At 41.1% G+C, this 24009-nt stretch overlaps 1 protein-coding gene across 1 annotated transcript; it reads left to right on the top strand.

Annotated features, from left to right (window-relative positions):
- gnas (GNAS complex locus) lies at positions 1–22949 on the top strand. The gene is made up of 12 exons (XM_062391701.1): positions 1–1807; positions 5199–5271; positions 11788–11842; positions 12015–12134; positions 14551–14648; positions 17487–17541; positions 17733–17806; positions 18161–18219; positions 18312–18432; positions 18947–19077; positions 19860–19927; positions 20825–22949. Exons 1-12 carry the CDS (start codon positions 1669–1671, stop codon positions 20969–20971), a joined length of 1140 nt encoding a protein of 379 aa, XP_062247685.1. The 5' UTR covers positions 1–1668; the 3' UTR covers positions 20972–22949.
- Positions 22950–24009: the final 1060 nt, after the last annotated feature.

Genomic DNA, 24009 nt, shown 5'->3' with positions numbered 1-24009 from the left:
CTTCCCATGGTTCAATGAGCGCCGTGTGGCCCCACCCCGTCTCTCCTCGGCGCTGCCGCCTGTCTCCTCAATGTGAGCTCCTATTCTCGGAGCGAGCGAGAGAGGGAGAAAATAATAACCTCCAAGAATTGGTTATTCCTGTCTGTCACCTTCCACGAGCAGCGGCCAGGAGGGGAGCGGCCTACGCGCCGGGAATGTGCTGCTACAACCAGCCCGTGGCCTGTTTTCTGTGAATGTGAATTGCACATGTAGCCTCCACCTCGGACCCGAGAGGAATATGTATGTTCGCATGGGAGCGTGCACACACTCACAGGCCGTGCGCCACAGAGGCTGAAGCCTGACAGCGGCCGGGGCTTTTCTTTTATTTGTCACCTGCAAGAAACGTGGATACATTTCGGGGGATTTTTTCTGTGTGTCTCATCTCGAGTCACGTTTTAATTTCTTCTTCCTCCTTTTTTAGGTGGTTGTGTTTTTCTTCCACTCGAGGAGGATCGCCGGAGCCCATTTTCACAGAAGTGTGCGGGTGCGCAGTTTGTGGAGGCTCGCTGGAGATGTGAGGGGCTGATAACACATTTCAGCAACAAAAGAGAGCGCGAGGGAGGGATAGAGAAGGAGAGTGAGAGAGAGAGAGAGAGAGGGAGAGCGAGCGAGTGAGCGAGAGAGAGAGAGAGAGAGAGAGAAGGCCCCGTGGAGGAGAAAACACACCAAGCAGCCATCACGAATAACAAGGAGGATCAATCAGGGGAGATATCGGATCCCAGGGCGCCCGAGGAAACCGTGCGAGTCCCGGAGCTGCCTGTGGTCGACTCGGTGCAGAGAACGAGAAGGAGCCGGATGGCGACGGAAGCAGCGAGGACGCCTCACATGTAGCTCGGCTTTGGGTGTAAATATCCTCTCTGCCTCCCCTCCTCCTGTCCTGCAAGGCCTCCCACCGCGGAGAAGACCCGCCAGCAGCGAGCACACGGCACACACACGCACCTCTGGAAATGTTTGTCACGGGAGGAGACATGGAAACGAGCCGCGCCGCAGCACGGGCGAGCCTTTCGGACACGCCGAGCGGGGCTCCCCGTCGCGGGCAGCAGTGAGACGCAAGACCCGGGCTTTTTTTTTTTCTCCCGGAGATGCACATTGGGCTGTTTCTGCTGCCTCCGTGCGAGGAGAAGCCCCGTTTTTTCTTGCGGTGCTGTGGATTATAGTTGTTAACGTTACGCAGAGGGGAGAGTGAGAGCGTGTGTGTGTCTGAGAGAGAGAGAGAGTGTGTGTGTGTGTGGTTGGGGAAACTGAAGCTAAACTACAGTGCATGTGAATGAGGATTCAGCAAACGGAGAAGGCGGCCTCGGTGTCGTCAGCAACAGGATCCTGCGCCTCCTCTGACAGCAGAGAGACGCGTTATGGACTCGTAGTTCCACCCCGTGCTGCGCTGCGCTGTCCCCGGAGCAGGCCGGTGTGAATGTAGGTGACATTGCTGCCAAACCCACGGGTCAAACGCGGGATCTCGGACTAGTTTATCTATTTATTTTTTCACTCAGCATATATCCCCCCCCCCTCCCCACCCAGCCCCGTCTCCTCCCCACCTCCACCACTACTTCTGCTGGTTCTTCCTCCTCCACCACCACCTCCTCCTCCTTCCCTGGACCCCCCCACACCCCCTTCCCCCCCTTTTTGAAGATGGGTTGTTTGGGCAACAGCAAGACCGAAGACCAGAGAAATGAGGAGAAGGCACAACGAGAAGCGAACAAAAAGATAGAGAAGCAGCTCCAAAAGGACAAGCAGATCTACAGAGCCACACACAGACTGCTACTGCTGGGTGAGTTGGTCATGTTGGTGTCCATGTTGCTGCCCCTGCTCGCTGGCTCCTGCAGGCAGAGGCCTCGGTGTGCACAGTTGGGCTCTTGCTTCCTCTCTGTGTAACCTTCTGGGATGTTGTTTTGGGAAACATTGTCAACAGTGTGACTTGCCATTGCATAAGGCTGGAAGTACAGCCCTGTGCCGGGGTTTTTTAAGCGTGTTGCTTTCCAAAAACACCAAAACAAGCTGCAGCAGAGTCCATAGCTTGATATGGGAGTCTACGACGATGTGGAGGTGTACTCGTATGGTGGTTCAACTGCTGTCAGTGACCATTGAATCATAAACAAGCACATACACCAATCAAATAGGATCTATTGTTATTTATGGTTAATTTATCCATTCTTTTTAATTGAACATAACTTGTTCAGCATCAGTTTGGGAACATGTAGCACACAGCAGTGTCGAGAACTCATTATAGTCCTAAACATGCATGTAAGCCTGGAAGTTGGCTGAATAACACTACACGGCTTCTTTTAAGATAATGTGACTTTAAGCAGCTAAAACCTACTTGATGAAGAAATGAATGTGTGAGACTCAACGTGTGTGTGTTAGAGAGTGAACTGGAGGTGGGCTGGGTCTCTACATTACATAAGAGACAAATACGAGTGTCTAACTTTCCCCTGCCGGTCTTTCTCTTCTGTACCCTCCTCGAATGACTGCTTACAGGCTTATTATCGCTTCCAGGAAGTCATAGTATTCTCTGGAAAAAAACCAACATGTTATTTAATTTCAGAAATGCCAGCAAGGGTGTGTATTGTATGACATGGTGGTATTTATGTTGAGGAGGAAGTTGTGGAAACTTTAGTAAAGCAGAAGGACAGGACCCACATGAACACCTAAACAAAGATGTATGCCACCATTACATAATCTACTAGTTTGACTTTTTCACACACTTGCAGACCTGCAGGGTCTTATTTGCAATTCTGCATGTTTTCGGATGATAAGGCAAAACAGCGAACAAAGCCGAACAAACCATAAAAGGGTCACTGTCATTCCTGATGAAAAAGAATGTATGCAAAGGGCCCTTCGCTTGGTTTGTTTCCATGTTGAGAGAAGATAGTATTTGGAATAGTACAAAGCATATTCTTACCATAAATAAGCCAGCAATGAAAGTTGCAGCCAGGAAGTCTGTGTGTAGGGGACGCGTGACGTTGATTGTGTGACCATTTATTTACAGAACAAAACTTAAGCATGTCTTCTTGATCACTGGATCATGTTGCTCTGTATGATTGTTACCTACAAATGAACTGCACAGGTCAGTGGATTAAGCAGATCATCTAATTGAAGTCTTAAGGGGTTTGTGGGCCATGTTAATAACAGACTGGTTCACAAAAAGAGTTATGACATTGGTTATTATATTGAGCAGATATTGATTTACTTTTTACAAAACGGCACAGATGGGTCCCTTTTTTAAAGGAATATCTAATGATTTACAGGCAACATTATTTTCACCAAAATTGTTATATTGATCTCCACTAAAGTTTTTATTAGTAATTTACCTCAACTTTATGAACCTCAATGAAAGATTAGGATGAGTAGCCAATTATTACATAAACCCAACAGACTTCCAATAACATTTATACAACAAGTGATGTTTTTATACCTAATATCAATACCAACTTACCAAATCTTGCAACAAATGGGCGTGCCGGCAATAATGTGAAGCACTTTAGGAAACATATTTGCATTTGAGCTGTTTTGTAAATAAAAAGAATCTGATCAAAGATTAATGTATTTTGAAGTTAAAGTGAACTTCATGACCAAGTTACTGAGTTGACATAACAATTCGAATGCAATATCAACACAATATTTGCGATTCAATGAGACAATCCTCTTCGCACGAAGCTCTGCAGATGTTTGTCCAAACGGTAACATCCTAAGTGTTATTAAACTGAAGTAAAAATGAAATGTACAGTATTGAATCTTGCCCCAGTTCTCAAGATCAGAGTTTGTGACAAGTCAACTTTTGTCTATGTTGCAGTGGAAAACATTTGTGTGTGTATTTCTAAATCATAGATTCTTAATAGCTGAATTTATTACTGATATTATGAGGGCATTTGTCATTATGGGTTCAGGTTATAAATGCTTCAAAGCAGACCAGACCCACCAGCAGCTAGGTTAAGATATTAATACACAAGTTAAATGGATTATCTCATAACTTCTTAAGGGGATGAAACAACCTTTTCAATTAAATACAGGCTTCCCCTGTGAATACTGGTATATTATAGTATGATCTGTAACTTACTTTAACTCTTTATCTGGTCTGAACACAGTTTTGATGATTCTGGTTTTGTGTGCTAGAAGAGGTCACCCACCTTGAGTGCAGGTTATTTCTCTATACACACACATTTGTATCAGTTATTTTGGAGATATGATACAGTTTTTAAAACTTGTTTTATAAGTTTCTGCAGGATGTAGGCTGGGAATATATCCCGTTGGACACATCACTAATAAGTAATCTCAATTAGGCCTGTCACACACCTCAAGGTTGCAAATGAGATTGTGGGGACAATTGTTGGTCCCCATTAGATTTTATGTTTGGTGCCAAACTCTATTGAGTCTGTTTTCAAACATGCAACCACAAATGATTTCTAGCACACAATAAGTACATGCCCCCAAATCCCCAATACACTGTTGTGTTTTACTTTACTTTACTATTTAGCACCATTATTTTTCAAGATGTTACAGCATTTCGTCAGACAGTGCACTGTGTGAGATGGCAGAGAAATGGGAGCGCTGACTTTGCGTTGCATGAGGTCATCAGTCACATTCGAGAACATGATGTTATGAGTTCATGGTATGCGCTGTAGCTTGCTGAGCAGGCTATTATTGTTTAAGAAAAATGTAGTCTCTTTGTCATCTTGTATAAGAGACTCAGTAATTTAAATGTCTTTCATTCACCAGGTATCAAAACCATTGACATTAACTTGTCTTCAATTGGGGCTCGTCTCATATGCGAAACTCAAATTCTATTGGTAGTAGTCGAAGAGTATACTGCACATCAAACTCTTTTACAATTAACACAATGGGACCCACTTTTAAATGGAAATCTTCAACCTTGCTTTTCATGGAATAATCTAATAATCTGCCACAATCATCTTTAAACATGTAGTTTTGGATCCCATATTTAGTATTTCAGCCCTGTCATGCAGCGGCTGGCATTGGATTATCCTCTAGCTAAAGTTTTCCGTGAAAAAAAGTAATAGTTGCGTATGAAATGTGTTTGTCGGTTACAAATTTCCTGTAGAGCATAGTATGTCACAGCCATGACCGGTTATGAGCATCCAGCTGTATGTGGTCCTGTTTCACATGTAAACGGATCCCCATTTTCTTTTCTTTCTCTCCCTCAGGAGCTGGAGAGTCAGGAAAGAGCACCATAGTGAAACAGATGAGGATCCTTCATGTCAACGGCTTCAATGCAGAGTAAGTGTATATGTGAAACGTTTAGGCAGCTTCTGTCGCGTGCACCAAAGATACCCTTTGACAAGGCTAAATCTCCACCGTCTCGCCAAACCCAAAGTTATGGTGTCAGGGATTCAGACTAACTTCTCCAGCGGTAGCTCTGGCGCTACAAATGTTCTCAAATGGTCGCACCAGCACATGATTTGGTACAGTGACTCTACCGACTATTGAACAGTTGTAAAGATTGACCGCTAATTGTGAGATTGTACTTTGAAAATATTTTAATCTGATCCTTGCTCTTCCCTCGGCCTCTCCCTGCCTGTACCTGTATTCTCCCTGCATCCTGCACTCTCATCAGTTATCTGAGGCAGGACCTGTCATTGGCTCTCCCTCAACATCTGTCTCTTTATCTCCACAGGTTGTTTTTTTTAAATAATCAGCTATGCTCTGCTTCATCTTTTGGAACATGGCATTTTTTATATTTCATCATCAGTGCACATGTACTGATGATGAAAGTGCAGGTTGGGAGAAAGTGACCGAGCCAGTAAAGGAATAGTTATTTGAACCACAATGGCTACGGCAGTAACCGTGCCGAAGGGGCACCCATACAGCCTCATGATCATCATGCACTCACACGAATGTGACCACATGATATTTTTAACCAGGACATTTCTTAAATAGTGGTTGCATATGTGACCATTTTGGCTGCAGCCTGGAGCCCGTGTATTTGGCAAAACTCCGGCATTGACAAATTTATCTCATTGTGACTGCCCTGACAAATCTGTCAAATGCTAAATACAAGTGACAAACAGGTACAAGTTTCATGATGTATTATTTTACAGAAAGGTTGTCACAACATATTGCTGATGTAGACACATTAATATGACCTTTATTTTATCTGTAAGACTGATGTGATTTAAATACCTCCATTCTTCAAATATATTTTTGCGTTTTACATATTCACCACTAACTGGTGACCAACTGACAACAATTAGCCTTCATGCAATGGATCAAGTGATATTGATGTTCACAAAGGAAACACCAGTTGTGACTTGGTCTGAGGGTCTGCTTCTGGAGAAGCCGGACATAAGTCAGTTCAGTGCTGTTCTTTTTAAACTACGATTGAATTTTAGGGTTAAACTGTTGATACTTAGTGAAGGTCTGTGCTCTGTTGATTGCCGTTCTATTTCTTAATATTGGCAGGTCAACAGAGATGATGGGCACTTTATTGTTGTGAATAAAGGTGACATTAAGCAATATGATTCCTGTGCTGTTAGCTGGTATGACTGAGCACAGTCGGTGGCTGTTGTTTAGGTAGAAAGGGTTGTCCATTAACCAGAAGGTTGGTGGTTCAGTTCCAGGTCCATGCGGCAAGACACTGAACTATAAAATGTCCCCCAATGTGCTATCAGAGTGTGAATGTGTGAAAGAAAATGCAGCATATAGTAGCACTCAAATTGTTCAATGTGACTTCTAGTGTAAAGTGCTTTGAGTGGTGGCTAACACTAGAAAAGTGCATATAACTGCTCTCTGTGTACCATTCAAATGATACTTTTCTGACTTTATTGCGTTGGTAACAATATCTTCCAATAAGCTTGTCATGTCTGAATATTTCAGAAAAAAACTTTGTTCAATAATACACTTTTTCATCGAGGCTAGTCAGGAAGTTTTGAACCGCTTCTACTTTTGGTTTGTCATACCTTTCTAGACCATATTGTTTTAAAACTGGTCTGGTGACTCAAACAGGGAAACTGGCATCTGGAATAATTATTTTTTTCCCCCCATGTAGTTAAGACTTATAGGTTATACCCATCAATGTTTTAATTAGACATCCCACTGCTTTTGCTCCTTTGATTTGTTCAATTTTTTGTATTTTTCTTTAATACAATATAGATAAACATACAACTCTCAAGTATCTCTTGTGAAAGAAAATGCAATTATGGCACTCTCTTTTCCTTGCCTTTTGCCACAAGGTATATTTGAGTTGTGTAGGTTACAACAGGAGAACTTAAACATTTTTTGTGCGTGTTTCTGTAAGTTGGTGAAGTGGCATGTGTTGGTCTGTTGGTTTTGATGTGGATTGGAAGCATCCTTGCAAGGTTAGAAGAGAAAATCAGCACCTAAGGCTGACAAGAGCGTATGACCCAGCGCGTGACTGCATAACACTGAACTGTGTGTATGTGTGCGCGTGTCATAGGCTACCATTGGGGACAAATTTCCTTTCTGAAATTCCTGATTAGACCTCTTCTCAGGACTACGATGTCTTGTTTTCATTCTTATTGATCCATCTAGTTTGGTGACATTATAATTTACCATCATAGTTTCGATCATTTGCAACCTGATCAGGTGCAATCAGTTGGCAATGATAGTGACATAATTTGAAATTGACCTTTCTTTTTTCTATATATGTAAAGGCAGCATAAATGAACCTTTTAGTGTGACTGTATTTGTCTGTCTGTGTGTCTTCACTGGTTGGTGAGTGTCTTCATTAACGAGACACACTAAGGCATACAGCATCACTCCAGGTGTGATATGTGATCTTGCTTGGATTATCTAGATTTTCCTTCTTACAGTATGGCTCCTTTGACTCCTCACAAGTATAACAGAGGTTAACCCTGTCTACATAGGTTGAATCAACCGTGTTGCAGACAAGTCACTTGTGCGTCCCCACATGACGAGCTTAATAATAAGTTTGAATGAGCTTGGATCCTGAGGCAGGACATACATTACAGCTTTGGGGCTGGAAGAGTTCAGTAACATCTGTGACGAAAGATTTTGAGTAAATGGATTGAGTGTTGTGGTAACCTAAAGGTCAGAGTAATTGGCTTGTGACCGAAAGACTGCTGGTTTAGTTGCTGGCCTGATTTAGAAGAGGAATTAATGACTGACTCAGCCTTCTCCGTGACCTGCGTGTGAGCCTATGAGCTGGCCTTAGACAAGACATGTTACTGCCAGCTTTGTTACTAGAGTTTTTAAGTGGTCAACAGCTGGAGTTGTTTTACAAAAACGACAAGACCACATGATTATGCAAAAGCTCTGACATCTAGCAGACCAGTACGTACACTGGGCATGTGAATACACAGGAAGCATTTGGTTGTCATTTACAGCAAGAGCTAGATTACAATTGAGAAGCAGCAATGGCAAGGAGTAAAATCATATTTATTATTGTAAAATCCAGAATTAAACTAAACTGCAAACAGGGTCTACAACAGATTATCTTTAAGGGAGCAAAGTCTTGTATCGCTGCAGTATTGTGGTGCATTATTAGGGGCAAGGAAATCCACCTGCCCATGCATGAAAATAACCAAGTTTAGCCCATAGGTCAATCCCTATGCCAATAGTCCTCAGCTGGCTTTCTGGGCCAATGGTCCTGATGGTGGCGTTACATCAGCTATCTAAAGTTTAAAACATTGAAAATTCATAGCAAATCAACCATTATTGCTAGAACTTAGGAATTTTCCCCAGATTAAAGGCATAATTGAGCAAAAACTTGTATTCACATGAGTTGGCAGCAATTAAAAAGTCCAATACTCAAATACTGTACTGACAAACTAATTAATCCTGTCTCCTCCCACAATTTTGGATCAATTGACACCAAATTCCTCCACAAACAATTCAGACTGATTTTGAATTTATACAAAATTTTGCCCACAGTGCATCAAAATGTCTTACTGTAAACATATACTGGAAACTCTTGCTAAATAGATTTCCAATGTTCACAAAGATCATTGACAAAATTCTCATGTCTTGGCTGATGCAAGTGAAAAATGTTTGAATTTTTATCTCAATAACTTTATTATCATGTCACCTATTGCAGTCAATGGAAATGCATTATCTTTAAACATCATAAACAGTTTCTCACTCATGGAGTAATCTAACTTTGTGAATATAAATCAAAGGCATATCTATACTGCCAAGATAAAGTACAGGAATTATCAAGTTTTTATCTTGATAACTGAATTTTATTACAGTAGTAATAGTCAGCAGACCTGCAGACTGCCTTTATCATAGTGTCAAGTTGCCTCCTGAGTCAAGTGATGTCACCTGGCAGGTGGCTCATCAAGATCACAACTTGCCTGTTGAAGGTTGAGTGCAAACCCTGGCTGAAGCACAATAATAATGTCTGTTCATCTTAAAAGCATCACGAAAAGCAAATTCCTCCTATACTTCCTCAAAATGCCTAGCCCTGACCCATTGCTGCTAAATCAGCTATTGTTGTCATTTAATTGTCCCAGCCTCCGTATTTAGCTTTTTCCTAATGATACAGTCCATACCATGACACATGACATGACAAAAATGTTACATACTGTAACTCCCACTACTCTTAATTGATAATTGAATGCTTTAGTCACCTTAATGTATCTCTAGACTTTGTCAGTAATACAAGTTTGTTGTGTCATGTCTTCTTGTCTCCTTCCCCTCTATCCATCCACCCACAGGCATGCGCTTATACGCTCTAATCTGGAGAATGCCCACACACAAGACCATATGATTTAGTTTTTAAATGACTCTCAGGTTGAAAATGTAAACAAGGCCTATTTTTCTCATATATATATATATATATATATATATATATATAATGGGAAGTATTTGAGACATTGTCTGTTTTCTCTGGACTTTCCTTTCATGTATGAAGAACACTGCAGGAGGTTCTCTGGTCAGATACGTTCAAAACAACACAGGGATCTATGCAGCATTGGGGGAGGGGTGGCGCAGGAGACACGACGTAACGTACAAACTTCACTGCGGAGATCACCCGTTTTTGTTTACTGCACATTAACACTGGCGTCAGCCCTTATCACCAAAAGCTCTCTTCTGTGTCTTCTACGTGTGTGATATCGCTTTTTCATTTGTATCATGTGTTAGAAACACTATCACCACACCTACTTGCTCGCAGTGAGTCCTCCGGGTGATCTCGTACTGTTTTGGTCATTTTGACATTATCCAGAGGTTTTACTGGGGGGGGCTGGCAGGTCGAAAATCTACAGCTAATGACTAGGTTATTTGTTTTCTCACATACAGCCCCTCCGGAGAATTTGAGGAGATTATCTGGAGTTCAGTGCATGTCTGAGAGCAGCAACTATCTATAGTTTTTATTTTCTTTGCCAGTAGGTGGCAACATAGGGATATCTGCATCTGCATGTCTATGCTGCTATTGCTATTACTTTCCTTTTATTCAATATTGGCATAAGTACACCTGGTCTGATTTAATACAGCAATGTCCCCCCTGCGAGTATATTGTTATATATCCCGAGGAGAGGCGGTGGTCTAGTGGCAGAAACTTGGACTATGGGCAGAGAAGGTCTCTGGTTCGTCTCTGGTTTGACTCCACGGAGAGACAACAAAAGACGAACCTGGATTGATCTGTCCAAAAATCCAAGAGTCTCCCTACCCTGTCTAGTGCCCCTGAGCAAGGCACCTTACTCCCCCAACATCTGCTCCCCGAGCACCGTACATGGTCGCTCACTGCTCTGTGTGTCCTGCACCAGATGGGTCAAAAGCAGAGGTTACATTTCCCTACCTGCATGAGTGTGTTGTGCATGTCTGTGCATGTGTTTGGGACTAATAAATGCATCTTAATCTTAATCTTGATTTGAGTTAGAATCCACTAAAACTCTGGTCGTTACTTCTGAACCATGCAGCCCAACATTGTACTGTTTAAAGAGTGACCCCACCCCATTTTTGCAAGGGTTTGTAACGGTACAACAGTGTTTAGTTTTATGTCAAAATGTCAAACTGGCACAGAGCAAAGAGGCCCATCTGACATGGAACTATTGTAAACACAATGCACTGTTTTCTTGACATGCTCAAGGTGAAAGATAAACTAACTGGTTCTCCTGTTGCCTTTATTAGAAACATTTATGTCACATAGAGTCCAAACGTTTTGTACAAACAGCTCTGCTCCACAGTAGACAGACATAATTTCTCTAACATGTGAGCCAATGAAGGTCTGTTTACCCTTCCCGCATCAAAAACAAACTTCATGCAGGTCACTCTAGTGCACCGTGACTCGGTAACATGGAACTTTTTTTTTAACTTGACTAAAACAATACTTGATAGCTAAATACAACTGTTTTGTGTTCAGTAGAAGAAAAACAATAATGAAAAACTAGGTGCAGGATCTTTGATGATGAATTACAATCCGGATTTAGAATGATGAGTGCAAGTGACAACATTTAATGGAAAGTTCCTGTTAACATTATAATATCCAGTAAAGCATTTTTTCGTCTAGTGATGTATTTTGTCCTGGGTGTAACTACATGTCAGGGCAGCTGGACAATTTGGCTGCATTGACTTGCCTTATGGAAATCTGCCTCTTTTGAGCAAATCACTTGAGGCTGTTATTAACTAATCTAGGTTTATATTAATCAATTAATTTTGTATCATGGTCTGCGATGGCTCTGTATCCCAATAATGGTTGTGTGGATCCAAGACTTTCTTTGTATTTCTCACCATTTATTCTGACGACACTCTTACTTGTGTATGTTGCCGCTGTACAACAATAATGCCTAACTTTATCCTTTCTGTCTGTTTCAGAGAGAAAAAGCAGAAAATTCAGGACATCAAGAATAATATTAAAGAGGCCATAGAGGTAAGTGTCTGTTTTGGTGTCATTTCTTTGCTCGTAACCAATGAAAACATTGAAATACCCTCAGATATTCTTACTTGACTTAGTAAATAAATTAAGTCGAGCTGATGTGCTTTAATTTAATGTTGAAAAATGTATCTTCTGTCTTCTAAATAATTTTGTGTGTTTGTGACAGACCATAGTAACAGCTATGAGCAACCTGACGCCTCCTGTGCAGGTGGCCTGTCCAGAGAACCGGTACCGGATCGAATACATCCTCAATCTCGTCAACCAGAAGGACTTTGAGTTTCCATCTGTGAGGAGCACAAAATCAGACGGCACACACACATTTGCACACACCATCTGAGAGAAAAAAAATCATCTTCACAACAGCTCAAAGGATGTTTTACAGTTTTTACAGCTGTTTTTGCAGTTTGGCTATTTATACCTGTTGCTATGAAGACAGAGGTTTCTGCACCGACATCATTGTTTACAGCCATCCGTTTTGATCCACTGCACATTTACTAGTTGTTCAAGGTCCAGTGTGTCAAATTTAGCGACATATAGCGGTGAAGTTGCATGTTGCAGCTGAATGCCCCTCACCTAAGCCCCCTTCCCCTTCCAAACATGAAATAGAACCTGTGGAAGCCTTCAGTTGTAATAAAAGGTGTTTAGTTTGTCCAGTCTGGACTACTGTCAAATACATGGTGGCCTCTGTCGAGAGGACTCTTTCCAGATGTTAATTTAAAATGCTCTTTCTAGGGTAAAGAAAACAACAATTTGTACATTTTAGATGAAACACACTGGTGAAAACATCTAGACACTAGGATTATTTTATAGTTTTAATTTCTGCCAATAGATCCCTTTCACCTATATCTTACACACTGGACCTTTTTAAACTGTGGTCTGTGTAACACACACAGGTGCAGCGTTCCCCTGCTGCTTGTGTTTCCGTGGATGATGATTGGTAATTGTGACGATATCCCAATTGTTAATCCCATGACACGGGTCGCAGACACTGAGGTTTACTAATGACCTCATTAGTAAAGTCTGTGTGGGGTTTAGTATTCCCTTAAGGGAGATTCTCATTAACTAATTGTCAAGGCCAAGAGACCAAACCTCAGTCTAAATGTTCATCCACAGCCACCTGTGGGCCCACCTTAATTCACTTTCAATATATACTCAGTCTCATGTTTGAACAGAATTTACTTTTCTTGCCATGTGAATTCATTTCATTTCAATGTTACAATACATGATAAAAACTTATATTCATCAACCACGTTTGAAACAGTTGATGCTTAGATTTGGTCATTACTTAAAAAAATAAATAAAAAATGTTTCCCTGAAAATGCTATTTAAATAAAAAAATTCAGGCCATTTATTCAGTGTTTGCTGAAGTAAATTTTTTGACATTTGATTTCAGTGCATTTCAGTATAGTATGAAAATCTACTATTGGAGTCATTTATAAACTCAGCTAAAGGGGTAATGTTTAATCTGTGTTTGTTTGTTTGATAGTTATTAGGATTATGCACAAACTACAGGATGGATTAAGATGGAGGGATGCAGAATTGGTCGTGGGGGAAAGCCATTCAATCTCTGTGTGGTTTCGGGTCAGGGTGGTTTCCTTTACAATGTTAGATCGGAGGTTTTTAAACATTCCGTAGATTTTTCAGAGATTAATTCATGGATCTTGATTAAGAAGAAAAAATTTTGCCAATTTTTGGGAACTGATATTTACTATTGGGTAAAATTTGGTGCAGCTTAATGGAATTGTTTCGAATGGTTCACTGTTGTAAAGTGACAGTTACTGGAGGAACAGAGAGAGACTGTAATAGAAAGAGGTGAAGGAAAGGAGGGAAAGAGGAAGCATTACATCAAGAAAGAGAGTGTTTTTTCTTAAAGCACATGACTGATTTATTAAGACTGCTCTGTTTGTAAACATAAGTGTGCCGTCATGGAAACCTGCATGATGAAAAGATTATTTATTATTTTACATGAAACAGTGCAGATGACAATTTCTGTCCCTAATGGGGCAGGCGACTTTTCCATTAGAGCAGTGTCAGTGTCTTCTACATTTATGAAAGTTTTTTGTATTCTTTTTAAAAATGTCCATAAAAAAATTGTAACCCAGTTTTGCGTCTGTAGCGTTTTAAAAAACGTCATCAGTGAACACCCACTGTTCGGTCCCAGCGTGTCGGTGAGTCTGTCTGTAGTGACTGTGCACAGCGAGTTGCGCCTCTCTCACCCGGCCACTATTTACCTTTACGGACATATACAGGCGTCGCATGTGGTGTCAACAGAAGCACTGAGAGCCCTGTGCCCTCAGACATGCACCGTGGTTGACTGACATCACTGGCCTTTTTCTTACGTCCGTGGTAGCTTTCATATTGGGTGTGAATTGCACTGTAAATAATGCAGAACGTCTCCTGCTTGTAGGAACATTTCCCCTCTTTGATTCAGCTGACCCTAACCCTGTTTTATCAAGTAAAGATCACAGCCTTAAAGTACAACAGATCCACCGCTTTCCATGAAACAGAACTGTGTGTGTGTGTGTGTTTTGTGAATTCATCTTAAACAAGTTTCTGACCTGTGCATCAGCTTTGTGAAGACACACAACAACAGTAAAAATCCCAAGAAGGAAAAAAATGTATATCTAACTCTCCATCTGTTTTCAAACCCAATTTTCTGTTACCTCCAACTAACGTATTTCTTTGTTTTCTGGCCTCTGCAGGAGTTTTACGATCATGCCAAGACACTGTGGCAGGATGAGGGGGTCAGGGCCTGCTTTGAGAGATCCAACGAGTACCAGCTAATCGACTGTGCACAGTAGTAAGTAGCTACCTGCTCCACTGTGACTTGGTGTTTACACTGAGCTGTGAATTTATTAGGAAATCTTGTGTGGTTTGAGGAAATACCAAATGTTACAACAGTGTCACAAAAAAAATGACCATTAGGTTTATGCACTTTGATTCAGCTCTTGCAGTTGGTGGTGGTAAAATTTTGAATTTTGGACTGCAATTGATAATTTACTATATCAATTAATCTGCTTGTTATTTTCTCAATCAGTGAATTGTTTTGTCTGTAAAATGGCAGAAATAGTAAAAATAAATTGTAAAAATGGTTTGCTTAAGCCCTCTGTGATCAAATCACATACAAGTCTAAAGCAGAAAGAAGATTTTAGGATGCTTGTTGAACGAGACAACGATCTGTCAGAGCCTTTATCTGTGGACTCTTATTTAGATGTTCCTTTTGAACCTAGCTCTCACTTATGTTGTTTTTTCATCAATTAGCATTTTGAAGGAGTAAAATTAACTTTTTCTGTATGTGAAGATTTTTTCCTAAATGCTATTATGGCATTGTCAGTGTCATTTTTCCCTCTTTCTCAAACAACTTGCCGATGTAAACTTTGAAAAATGATTTGAGAGTGGTACTAAAACTGTGTGAGAGAAAAAGCACTGTGCACAGAAGCGAGGTATGAATGTCAGTGTGAATGTGACCTGTAGGGTAAAGCACTTTGAGTGGTTGGTAAGACTAGAAAAGGGCTTTTCATTTTCCATTACTGCTTTTCTGCACCGTGTCCTATATCTGACAAGGTCAAGTGCTAGTACTAAACAATTCATGGACAGTCAAATATGTGTGTAAACAACAGACGCAGTAAATGAGCAACACAGCTGTCACGCACTGTGTTAGCCCAGTGTGGCCCAGGAGAAACCTCTCCTGCCAGCCATTGTATACCTCTACAAGTTGTGTCCCTATTAAGTAACCAACATCTTTGCTGCTCCATGTCAGTGGCTCAACACTGAGCTCTCTGTCAGTGGAAGCCTGTGTGAGCATCGAGCTGTTTCAGTTTGTTAACTAACAAACTGAAGCATTTCCGAAGCATGTGCTGTTGAAAATATAGTAGAGGAAAAAAAATGTAGGGAGCTAGTTTTCATAAAACAAAAGCAGTTTTCTGTGTTTGGGAGCAAACATGGCGGAGGCTGAGTCATCTGCAGATCAGTGTATGTTTAGAGGTGGGGGGGGGGGGTACTGTTTTCAGGAGGATACTGTCTCTCCTCAGCTCTATTTTGTGAGCCTCAGCTGCTTTCTACTGGTAAATCCCTCTTAGAGAACATTACACATATTTAATTAAGCATTTACATTTGGTTTGGGTGTTTGTAGGACCAGAAACTCTCCACCCCATCCTCCCTCAGGTGGTCGAGATGGTACAGTCCAGTGTCTTGTTCCCTCCCTCTTCCTGCTTGCAGACATCCAGCACTAAAACACAAACTCATCCTGCTTTCACTTTCTTCTTCTCCTCTGCTTTCTTCCTGTTCTCCATCCCCATCTGTCTGTCTGTCTTCTCTCTGGAGCTACTCCAGCCGCACTAGATTGGGAGCTGATAGACTATTAATAGCTTCTGTGGTTGGGTCTCCATGGTAACCTCACTGTGGGCCAGGGCGCTGGGGAGCTATTTTTGAAATCTGCTCTGTAATATCAGACAGACGCCACTATACTTTCATTCTCTCTCTCTCTCTCTCTCTCTCTCTCTCTCTCTCTCTTTCACTTTTTCACAGTCGCTGTCCTCTCTCCTTCCCTTTCTTCACCTCCTTCACGTTCACTCAACGTGCACTCTCGTCTCAGCACGTGCTCTTGCTCTGCACATAGATTTTTCCTCTGACAATATTATGTATTGCTTGAAGTTTACTTTGCTTTTCAGGAAAAAACAGTTTTTGCAAAATACGTCCCGAGATCTTCTCACTTTTGTGAGATGAAAAGTTCACAGTTCATTTCCTTACCTAGTTCACATGTGATTCCTTTAGTGATTTTGTCTTGTGAGAAGGGCTGCAGCGATTTTTTTTTTTTGTAGTCGAGCATTCTATTGATAATTTCATCAATAATCAAGTGATCAAATGGAAAAATATTTTTGCGATTATAGCAGTGTCCTACTAGTTTCACAAACATCTATCTTTTTGTACATTCTAATCTTGCGAACCATTCATCTAATAATCTTCAAACTTGGCAGGTGTGTTCTTAGCGGCCCAGGAAAGTGCATTGTCGAATCGATTTGAACATTCAATACACGTGTTAAAGTCATTTTATTGTATTGTTGTTTTAAAACACAACTTTGGCCACATTTACATCTGACCTCAATACTATACTCTAGAGTTTTTGAGACCCCCTAACTTTTTGGAAATTCTTTGGGCGCCATTTAACTGTGATACCTCCTTGAATACATTTTAGTCTAGACAGTCAGAAACGTTTCTGAAACGACACAGATTAGTTTGCTTCCTAACTGGGTCATATCCACCATGACTTGACTACCCGTGGTTATAATAACATTGATAACATATGTACACTGGCCTTGCTAACCTTCAGTAAACGTTCCACCTCATAGTCAGTCCCTGGTCTTAGTTTTGATGTTGTTGTTCCTGGTTGGTGACATATCCTGCAATTAAGCAACAAACTGCAGAAAATCTGCTGGCTCACACACGATGCTCAGTCAGTATGGTCAGATAAATTCTCCTTGCTAAGAGGTGCACTGTTATGTTAAGAGCTCAGACTTTAGCTTTTTAGGGGGGGTTGTTACAAAGTGTGGAGCACATCCTCAACAATATAAAGGAACTGTTTGATCAGGGATTTTGTGACCGTCTCTGAATTGTTACGTTTTTTCCTTTCTTTCTTCAGCTTTCTAGAGAAGATTGACATTGTGAAGCAGCACGACTACACTCCAACAGATCAGGTGGGTGAAATTCTGCCAGCTCAAAGTCAAAATAACTTACTGCTCATTTTACATGAATGTCTGCCTTTCTTATCGACCAATTTCAATATTTAGAAATTGTATTGCGTGCAACCATGTGTGTTGTGGATTTTTTACAATAAAACAGCAATTTCTTAATGATTAGCTTCTGTTTTCTGATCTTTTTTCACCAGGATTTGCTGCGTTGCAGAGTTCTGACTTCAGGGATCTTTGAGACAAGATTCCAAGTTGACAAAGTTAATTTCCAGTAAGTAAAATACATAAAGAAAAGGACCATGATCTAATAGTGTACATTATGGCTGTACCTTAATAAGACTCTTGTCAGTTTCAACACTTTTTCTGAACTGCAAGCATTTAAACAGCCGAGAGCCAAGTATGCTAACTATGCTTATAACGGATCGAAAATTTGCAGCAGCATTTAGAAAGCAAACAAAATCCAGGAGACTATATCGTATTAAGTTGGTACACAGCCGCCTCTACTTGTCACATATACCTTTTACCAAGCAGACAACATCTCTGTCAATTAAGGAGCCTCCGACTGCTGATTTGAAATTGATGGTTTTTGACCTGCTAACATTAATGTATCATTTGATTTATACAGTATGTTCGATGTCGGGGGTCAAAGAGACGAACGCCGGAAATGGATTCAATGCTTTAACGGTAACTCACGTTTATTTCAGCTTCCACTCGTCTCATGTCTCTGTTCCTCTCCGTGGCTCAATCATCTCTTTCCCTCTCTCGTCTCTTATCAGATGTAACAGCCATCATCTTCGTGGTGGCAAGTAGCAGTTACAACATGGTGATCAGAGAAGACAATCAGACCAACCGATTACAGGAGGCACTCAACCTCTTCAAGAACATCTGGAACAACAGGTGAAGAGGGGCAGACACCAGCCCGGTGTTTTCTATAGGAAAAACAGAAACAACATGGATCCCCAGTTTCAAAGTGATTTGGGGATTTTTTGGTTTTCTGGCTTTTCGAACTGCAGATGCATAATCGTTAAAGACCAAGCCAAGTGTCAAGGCTGATAAACATTTGATGAACTTGCCTGCTTTTTCTCCTGAATGATTGCATAACAAAGTGCGGGGGTTCCTTAGCAACACACACACACAGCATAACACCAAACAACGTTAGATCATGTACTTTTTTCACAAGTTCCACACTAATAAAAGTTTCAGAATGGAGATCTTTGGCAGCTTAACTGCAGGCATTGTGAGTCTAGAAGTTAAAAATGTACTTGTGAGGTTTGAGTGGAAATGTTTGGGTCCATTAGGACTCTTACCTTGAGATATTCATCTTTCGCTGGAAAAAAATTGACCCATTGTGTATTTCCAGTCAGTGATTTCCTCTCATATCTCATATCACACTCACGTTTGTTCTGTACAGGTGGCTGCGGACCATTTCTGTAATCTTGTTCCTAAATAAACAGGACCTGCTGGCAGAGAAGGTGCTGGCAGGGAAGTCCAAAATCGAGGAATACTTTCCTGAGTTTGCTCGCTACACCACACCTGACGACGGTGAGCAGCCGTGCTTCGGTTTAATCCAAATTTGTATATTCCATTTACATTTTTTGCCAACAATTCAAATCAACATTATCCACGATACTATCTGTACAAAGACAACTGCCATATTTTGGGGTTGGGTATCGACTTGACGTGCCAAATCGATCATTTTAAAATCAATTCATAACAGCTTTTTCATTGCTGTTTGACATATAAACTATTGCTAATTGACATATTTCCTGTAGTGAGTTTAAAGTAGGGTAAACTTCACATAAATATTCAGATATAATGGGTACAAAACAAATTTACATAACAAAATCGCATTCTAAATAAAACCTAACCCATCTACAGTGATTTAACACTAAATTCCAGTGCTTGATACAGTAAGATACACCAGCTCCAAACACGCCATCAAATGTCTCCCCACTGCCGGGGTCACAGTTTATGTGCTTGCAATGGCGGTTAGAAAATAGTCAAACACAGAGCATCCCTTTGCATTCACATGTATTTGTGTGTCCCCAGAGGCCTCATTTAGTTTGCACACATATAGAAATGTGTGTTTTTAGCATTTTTTCTACTAGGAGGCAGTATTAATTTGACCTGCTCAACTTTTGACTGGCTTCAGAAACATCATCTGTGATCAGACACACACTCATCCACAGAAACCTGGAAATTAGTCATTAAACAAATGCTAACAAATGCCCTAAAAAGCACATGTTCATGTTGGATCGGTCCCCACCTGAATGATTCCATGTCATAAGAGATGAGTTCTCACTAGTCTTGTTCTCTTCTCTTAGCGACACCAGAGCCGGGAGAAGATCCACGTGTTACAAGGGCAAAGTACTTCATAAGAGATGAATTCCTGGTAAGTGCATAAGCTTGTTTTTGTGCTTTAAGTAAATTTAAAGGGTGAGTTTAAAAAAAGTTTTACAATAGTCTCTACTGTTCTTATTTTCATAAATCCCCTGATAAGACCAAAACCAACAATGAACTGATCCTACTGGCGCGAATCAAATTTATCTGGGAGTTGTTTTTTAAATGTTCTTTTCAATAGGAATAAAAAAAAGCAAAAGCTCTCAGCTGAGAGCCTCCAGCGATGTTTTGGTCTTTTCATTGGATTTCTATGGATCTTTTAATGAGTTAAATATGGTATGACAAAGAATTTATTAAGCATTTTGTGAGTTAAAAATAGAAATTCATCAACTCTGCAGATAGTCCCAGTGTCCACACTTCAGCTGCTAAAATGTAGAGGTTTGGAAACACAGCTGATCCAGTTTCAGTTTGAAAACTCCAGGGGAGCGATTTAGTCTGAACGGGCCAAAACTGATTGCTGATTGGGTCTTTTAGGTCAAACCTTCACTGATTTGTCAGGATCCTGTCACATGTCCCCCTTTTGGAAGAAAACAACCGGCATCAGCCTTGGCCACTAGCATAAAACACAAAATGGATAATTATTTACAAGGGTTGCTGACCCTGTTGTCCTGCATTTTTCAATGATACAATTGTGTTGGAGACGAGTTGTTATTCAAACAATCTGTAACACCTCAACCAAATGCCTTCTGTGTACACTGGCACACGCATGACCAGTGCACATGAGTGGCAATATGATATGTGTTTTCAGGCATCTGCTAAAAATGAGCCAAAATGCTTGTGTTGCCAAATTGCCATTTTCAAAGGAAAACCTAGTAAAATGGATGTAGATGGAGTTCATAATAGTTCTAGTGAAACCATTTCCTCACATGTTCTATTCTTCCATCTACAGAGGATCAGCACAGCGAGCGGGGACGGGCGGCACTACTGTTATCCTCACTTCACCTGCGCCGTCGACACAGAAAACATCCGCCGCGTCTTCAACGACTGTCGAGACATCATCCAGCGGATGCACCTGCGGCAGTACGAGCTCTTGTGATGGGAGAGGAAAAGGGTTCGACCAGAAACAAACAAAAAAAACCCTGAGTCTCTGAACTCTCCTCTTCCATAGAAGTGTGTGAGCTCTTGTGAAGGAACAGGGGCCAAACACACCCACATAAACATACACATATTTACACACAAACACACCCTGAACACAGAACTTCTCCTTATGAAAACTCCCAACCTGCAATAGACGGAGTTATTTGATGAAGGGGTTTGAGGGGCTGAAGCATAAAGGAACTTGGATGTCCACGTTCAGCCACACTCCCAGCTCCTATCCTCTCGACATCCTGTATCACCCCTGTTACCTTCACCTGTCCAAACACCCTGACTGGCCCAGTCTGGATTGTATCTCCTGCAGTGAGGAGAGTTTGAGCTGCAGTTGAGGCTGTACTTCGAGCCGGCATGAAAACTGAGAAAGCTTCTGCTTCAGTGCGACTGGGAAAGAGAAAACTGTTGGAATGACTACAAAAATGGACAATTAACATGTCACAAAAGATCAGTTGAACACTGTATCTAACAGAAAACACAAGCACTGTGCTCTTGACTTGACCGTGTACAACAATCGTTCCTATCCATGAATTCAACCACAGGATCTGCTTGCACACAGAAACTCATCGCATTTGCTTTTATCGGAATGCACAATCGGCGTGAATCTGGAAACGTACTGATCCCTGCTGACGAGCGGCAGGCTCCCTGACCTGCTGGCGTATTGTTCCAGCACAGTGCTTTGAAATGAAACTGAACGAGTGACCGACTGCAGCAGTACCACAGACTACACGGACCAGGGGTGTGTTGTGATCAGTCAGGCTGCAGGAGGCACAAGGGACAGACGGCCGACTCCAATGTGAATTACTTTGATGGAGGTTCGGACACGGTCGAGGGCGATGGCGGTCCCTCGACTTCTCCACAGCATTGTTTAGCCACCTGACTCTGCCTTGTTGCTAGTGGAGCAAAACGTGAGGAGGATGTATTGAGTTGAAAACAAAAAAGAAAAAATAACCATCTTTTGTGGAACTTGACAAACGGAGGGCGAAAATCATCCTTCGACCGTACAATACCATATAAGTTAAAAAGAACTCTCATCTCGTCATGATTGACCCTGTTTTACTGTCTCCACAGCTGTTTTTGTCTGTGTAGACTGTTGTGCCATTGTGCCCTGTGCGCTCTTTCTTTCTCTCTAAGCTTTCTGTCTCAGTCATTCTCTCCTTCTTTTCCCCTCTGAGGACTTCACTCTCCTCCCCATTTTCACATCTTTCCCGACTCCCTCCTCCTCCCCTCCTTTTCACCTCTCTTTTCAGTGCTCTTTTTGTTTTATGACAAAATAAAATATAATAATCCTGGAGTATAAAAAACAAGATGAAAACAACAACAATGGGACACTGTTTGATTTTGTACAACAATGTGCTCGCACCTCCCTGCCATTCATCCATCTTTCCTCCCCGACCGCTTGCTCCTTTGTACGTCTGTCTTTACTTTACTGCTGAACTATTATTCTTGTACAGACTGTAAAATGTATTATTTTGTACAACTTTATTGAAAAAAATTACTTTTAGAAGATCCCTGTGCCTTGATCACGACTGTACGTGTGTAATGAGCTAAAGTGGGTGTCATACTGCGCTGTATAGCTTGGCCAATCCCCCTTCTAACTCCCTGCCTCCTTCGTCCCCTCCTTTTCTCTCTCTTTCTTTATCCCACTCTCTCTATCTCTCCCCCATGTCCTCCGTCACCCTCTCCTCTGGGACGGAGGACCACCATTCGTAGCTTTTGTAGTTTTATTTCTCTTCCCCTATCCTCCCATTCTCTTTATGATTTAAATGTCTATTTTTGGATCCATATACCCCAAAAAGATAAATATATGAAATGTATATGGGTTTTAAAAAAAAAAAAAGTATTTTATTAGAATCAAATGAACCTTGACAAATTGTACACTTGATAGTGTGCGTATTGCTATAACTTAAATCCTTTCAACTGAAGTTGTGTTGAGGTTTCTTTTGTTTTCTTCCCATGACAACTTAGACATTTAAAAGGGTTGCTTGTTTCTACAAAATGTGCATTCTTTTGCTAGAAAAAGCAAAAACTTGACAGGAAATAATTAGAAATCTCAGTTCATTTTCTGACAAGGGGAAAAGGAGGGTCCTCCTCTGTAGCCTCGCCCATCAGAAGTACAGTACTAGCATCTCAATCATTTCAGTGCCCTTGTCTTCATTTAATGTGTACATTAGATATGGGTCGCTACTTTCTGAAGGGGAGCTCTAAGAAATAAAGTTGTTTTTATTTGGGTGCAGACAGTAACATGTCTTTCACAACAGTAAAACAAAAAGCTAACACCTCTCTTACATGAGCAACATCTACGCTAGAGGAAGTGGAGTTTCCTGGCCGTTTACCAGCCATTTCCTTCTCATATATACAGAGCTTGTATTTATCGGGACAACCATGATGGATTGAATGTTCTACTCTGACAGCAGGGCCTCACTGCACATTGTCTTGATGCTCGATAATGTGGAAGTTATTTCAGTACTCCGACAGGTTTTGAATTCTGAACCTTAAACTACAAAATACAACTGATAGATGTGTTTCATTTGTTTTGGGACAAATGTGTATAAAAAGCTGCACTAGACATCGTGACTGACTGGTGCTGTGGTAAACAGCATGGATTTCGCTCTGTTAACAATTCTCATGATGTCATTGTAGAGCTGGAACACACTGATAAACTATCTTGATATTATACTGCTGAGGTGGATTAGCTTAATATTCTCAGTCTTTAAGCCACTTTGAGAGAAAAGTTAAGGTATCTTTAAAAGAATTGTTTCATCCAAAAATAGAACGTTTTCTCAAACCAAATAGAAGGCTTATGTCTCGATCACCAAACAACCACAGAACGTTATCCCCTGGAGTTCTGTCTCACTAGGTTTTTTATTTACTTGTCATCTTTTCACAGGGCTAACACATGCTATCCTGCAGTCTCACATTTACCCCAGACAAGTGTTTTATAGCCACAGTGCATCTAACAGTCTAAAATATACCAACTTCTCT

This window comes from Platichthys flesus, chromosome 7, assembly GCF_949316205.1.
Source record: "Platichthys flesus chromosome 7, fPlaFle2.1, whole genome shotgun sequence".
NCBI lineage: Eukaryota > Metazoa > Chordata > Actinopteri > Pleuronectiformes > Pleuronectidae > Platichthys > Platichthys flesus.
Note: the sequence above shows the minus strand (reverse complement) of the source record. Positions and strands in the feature narration are given on the sequence as shown.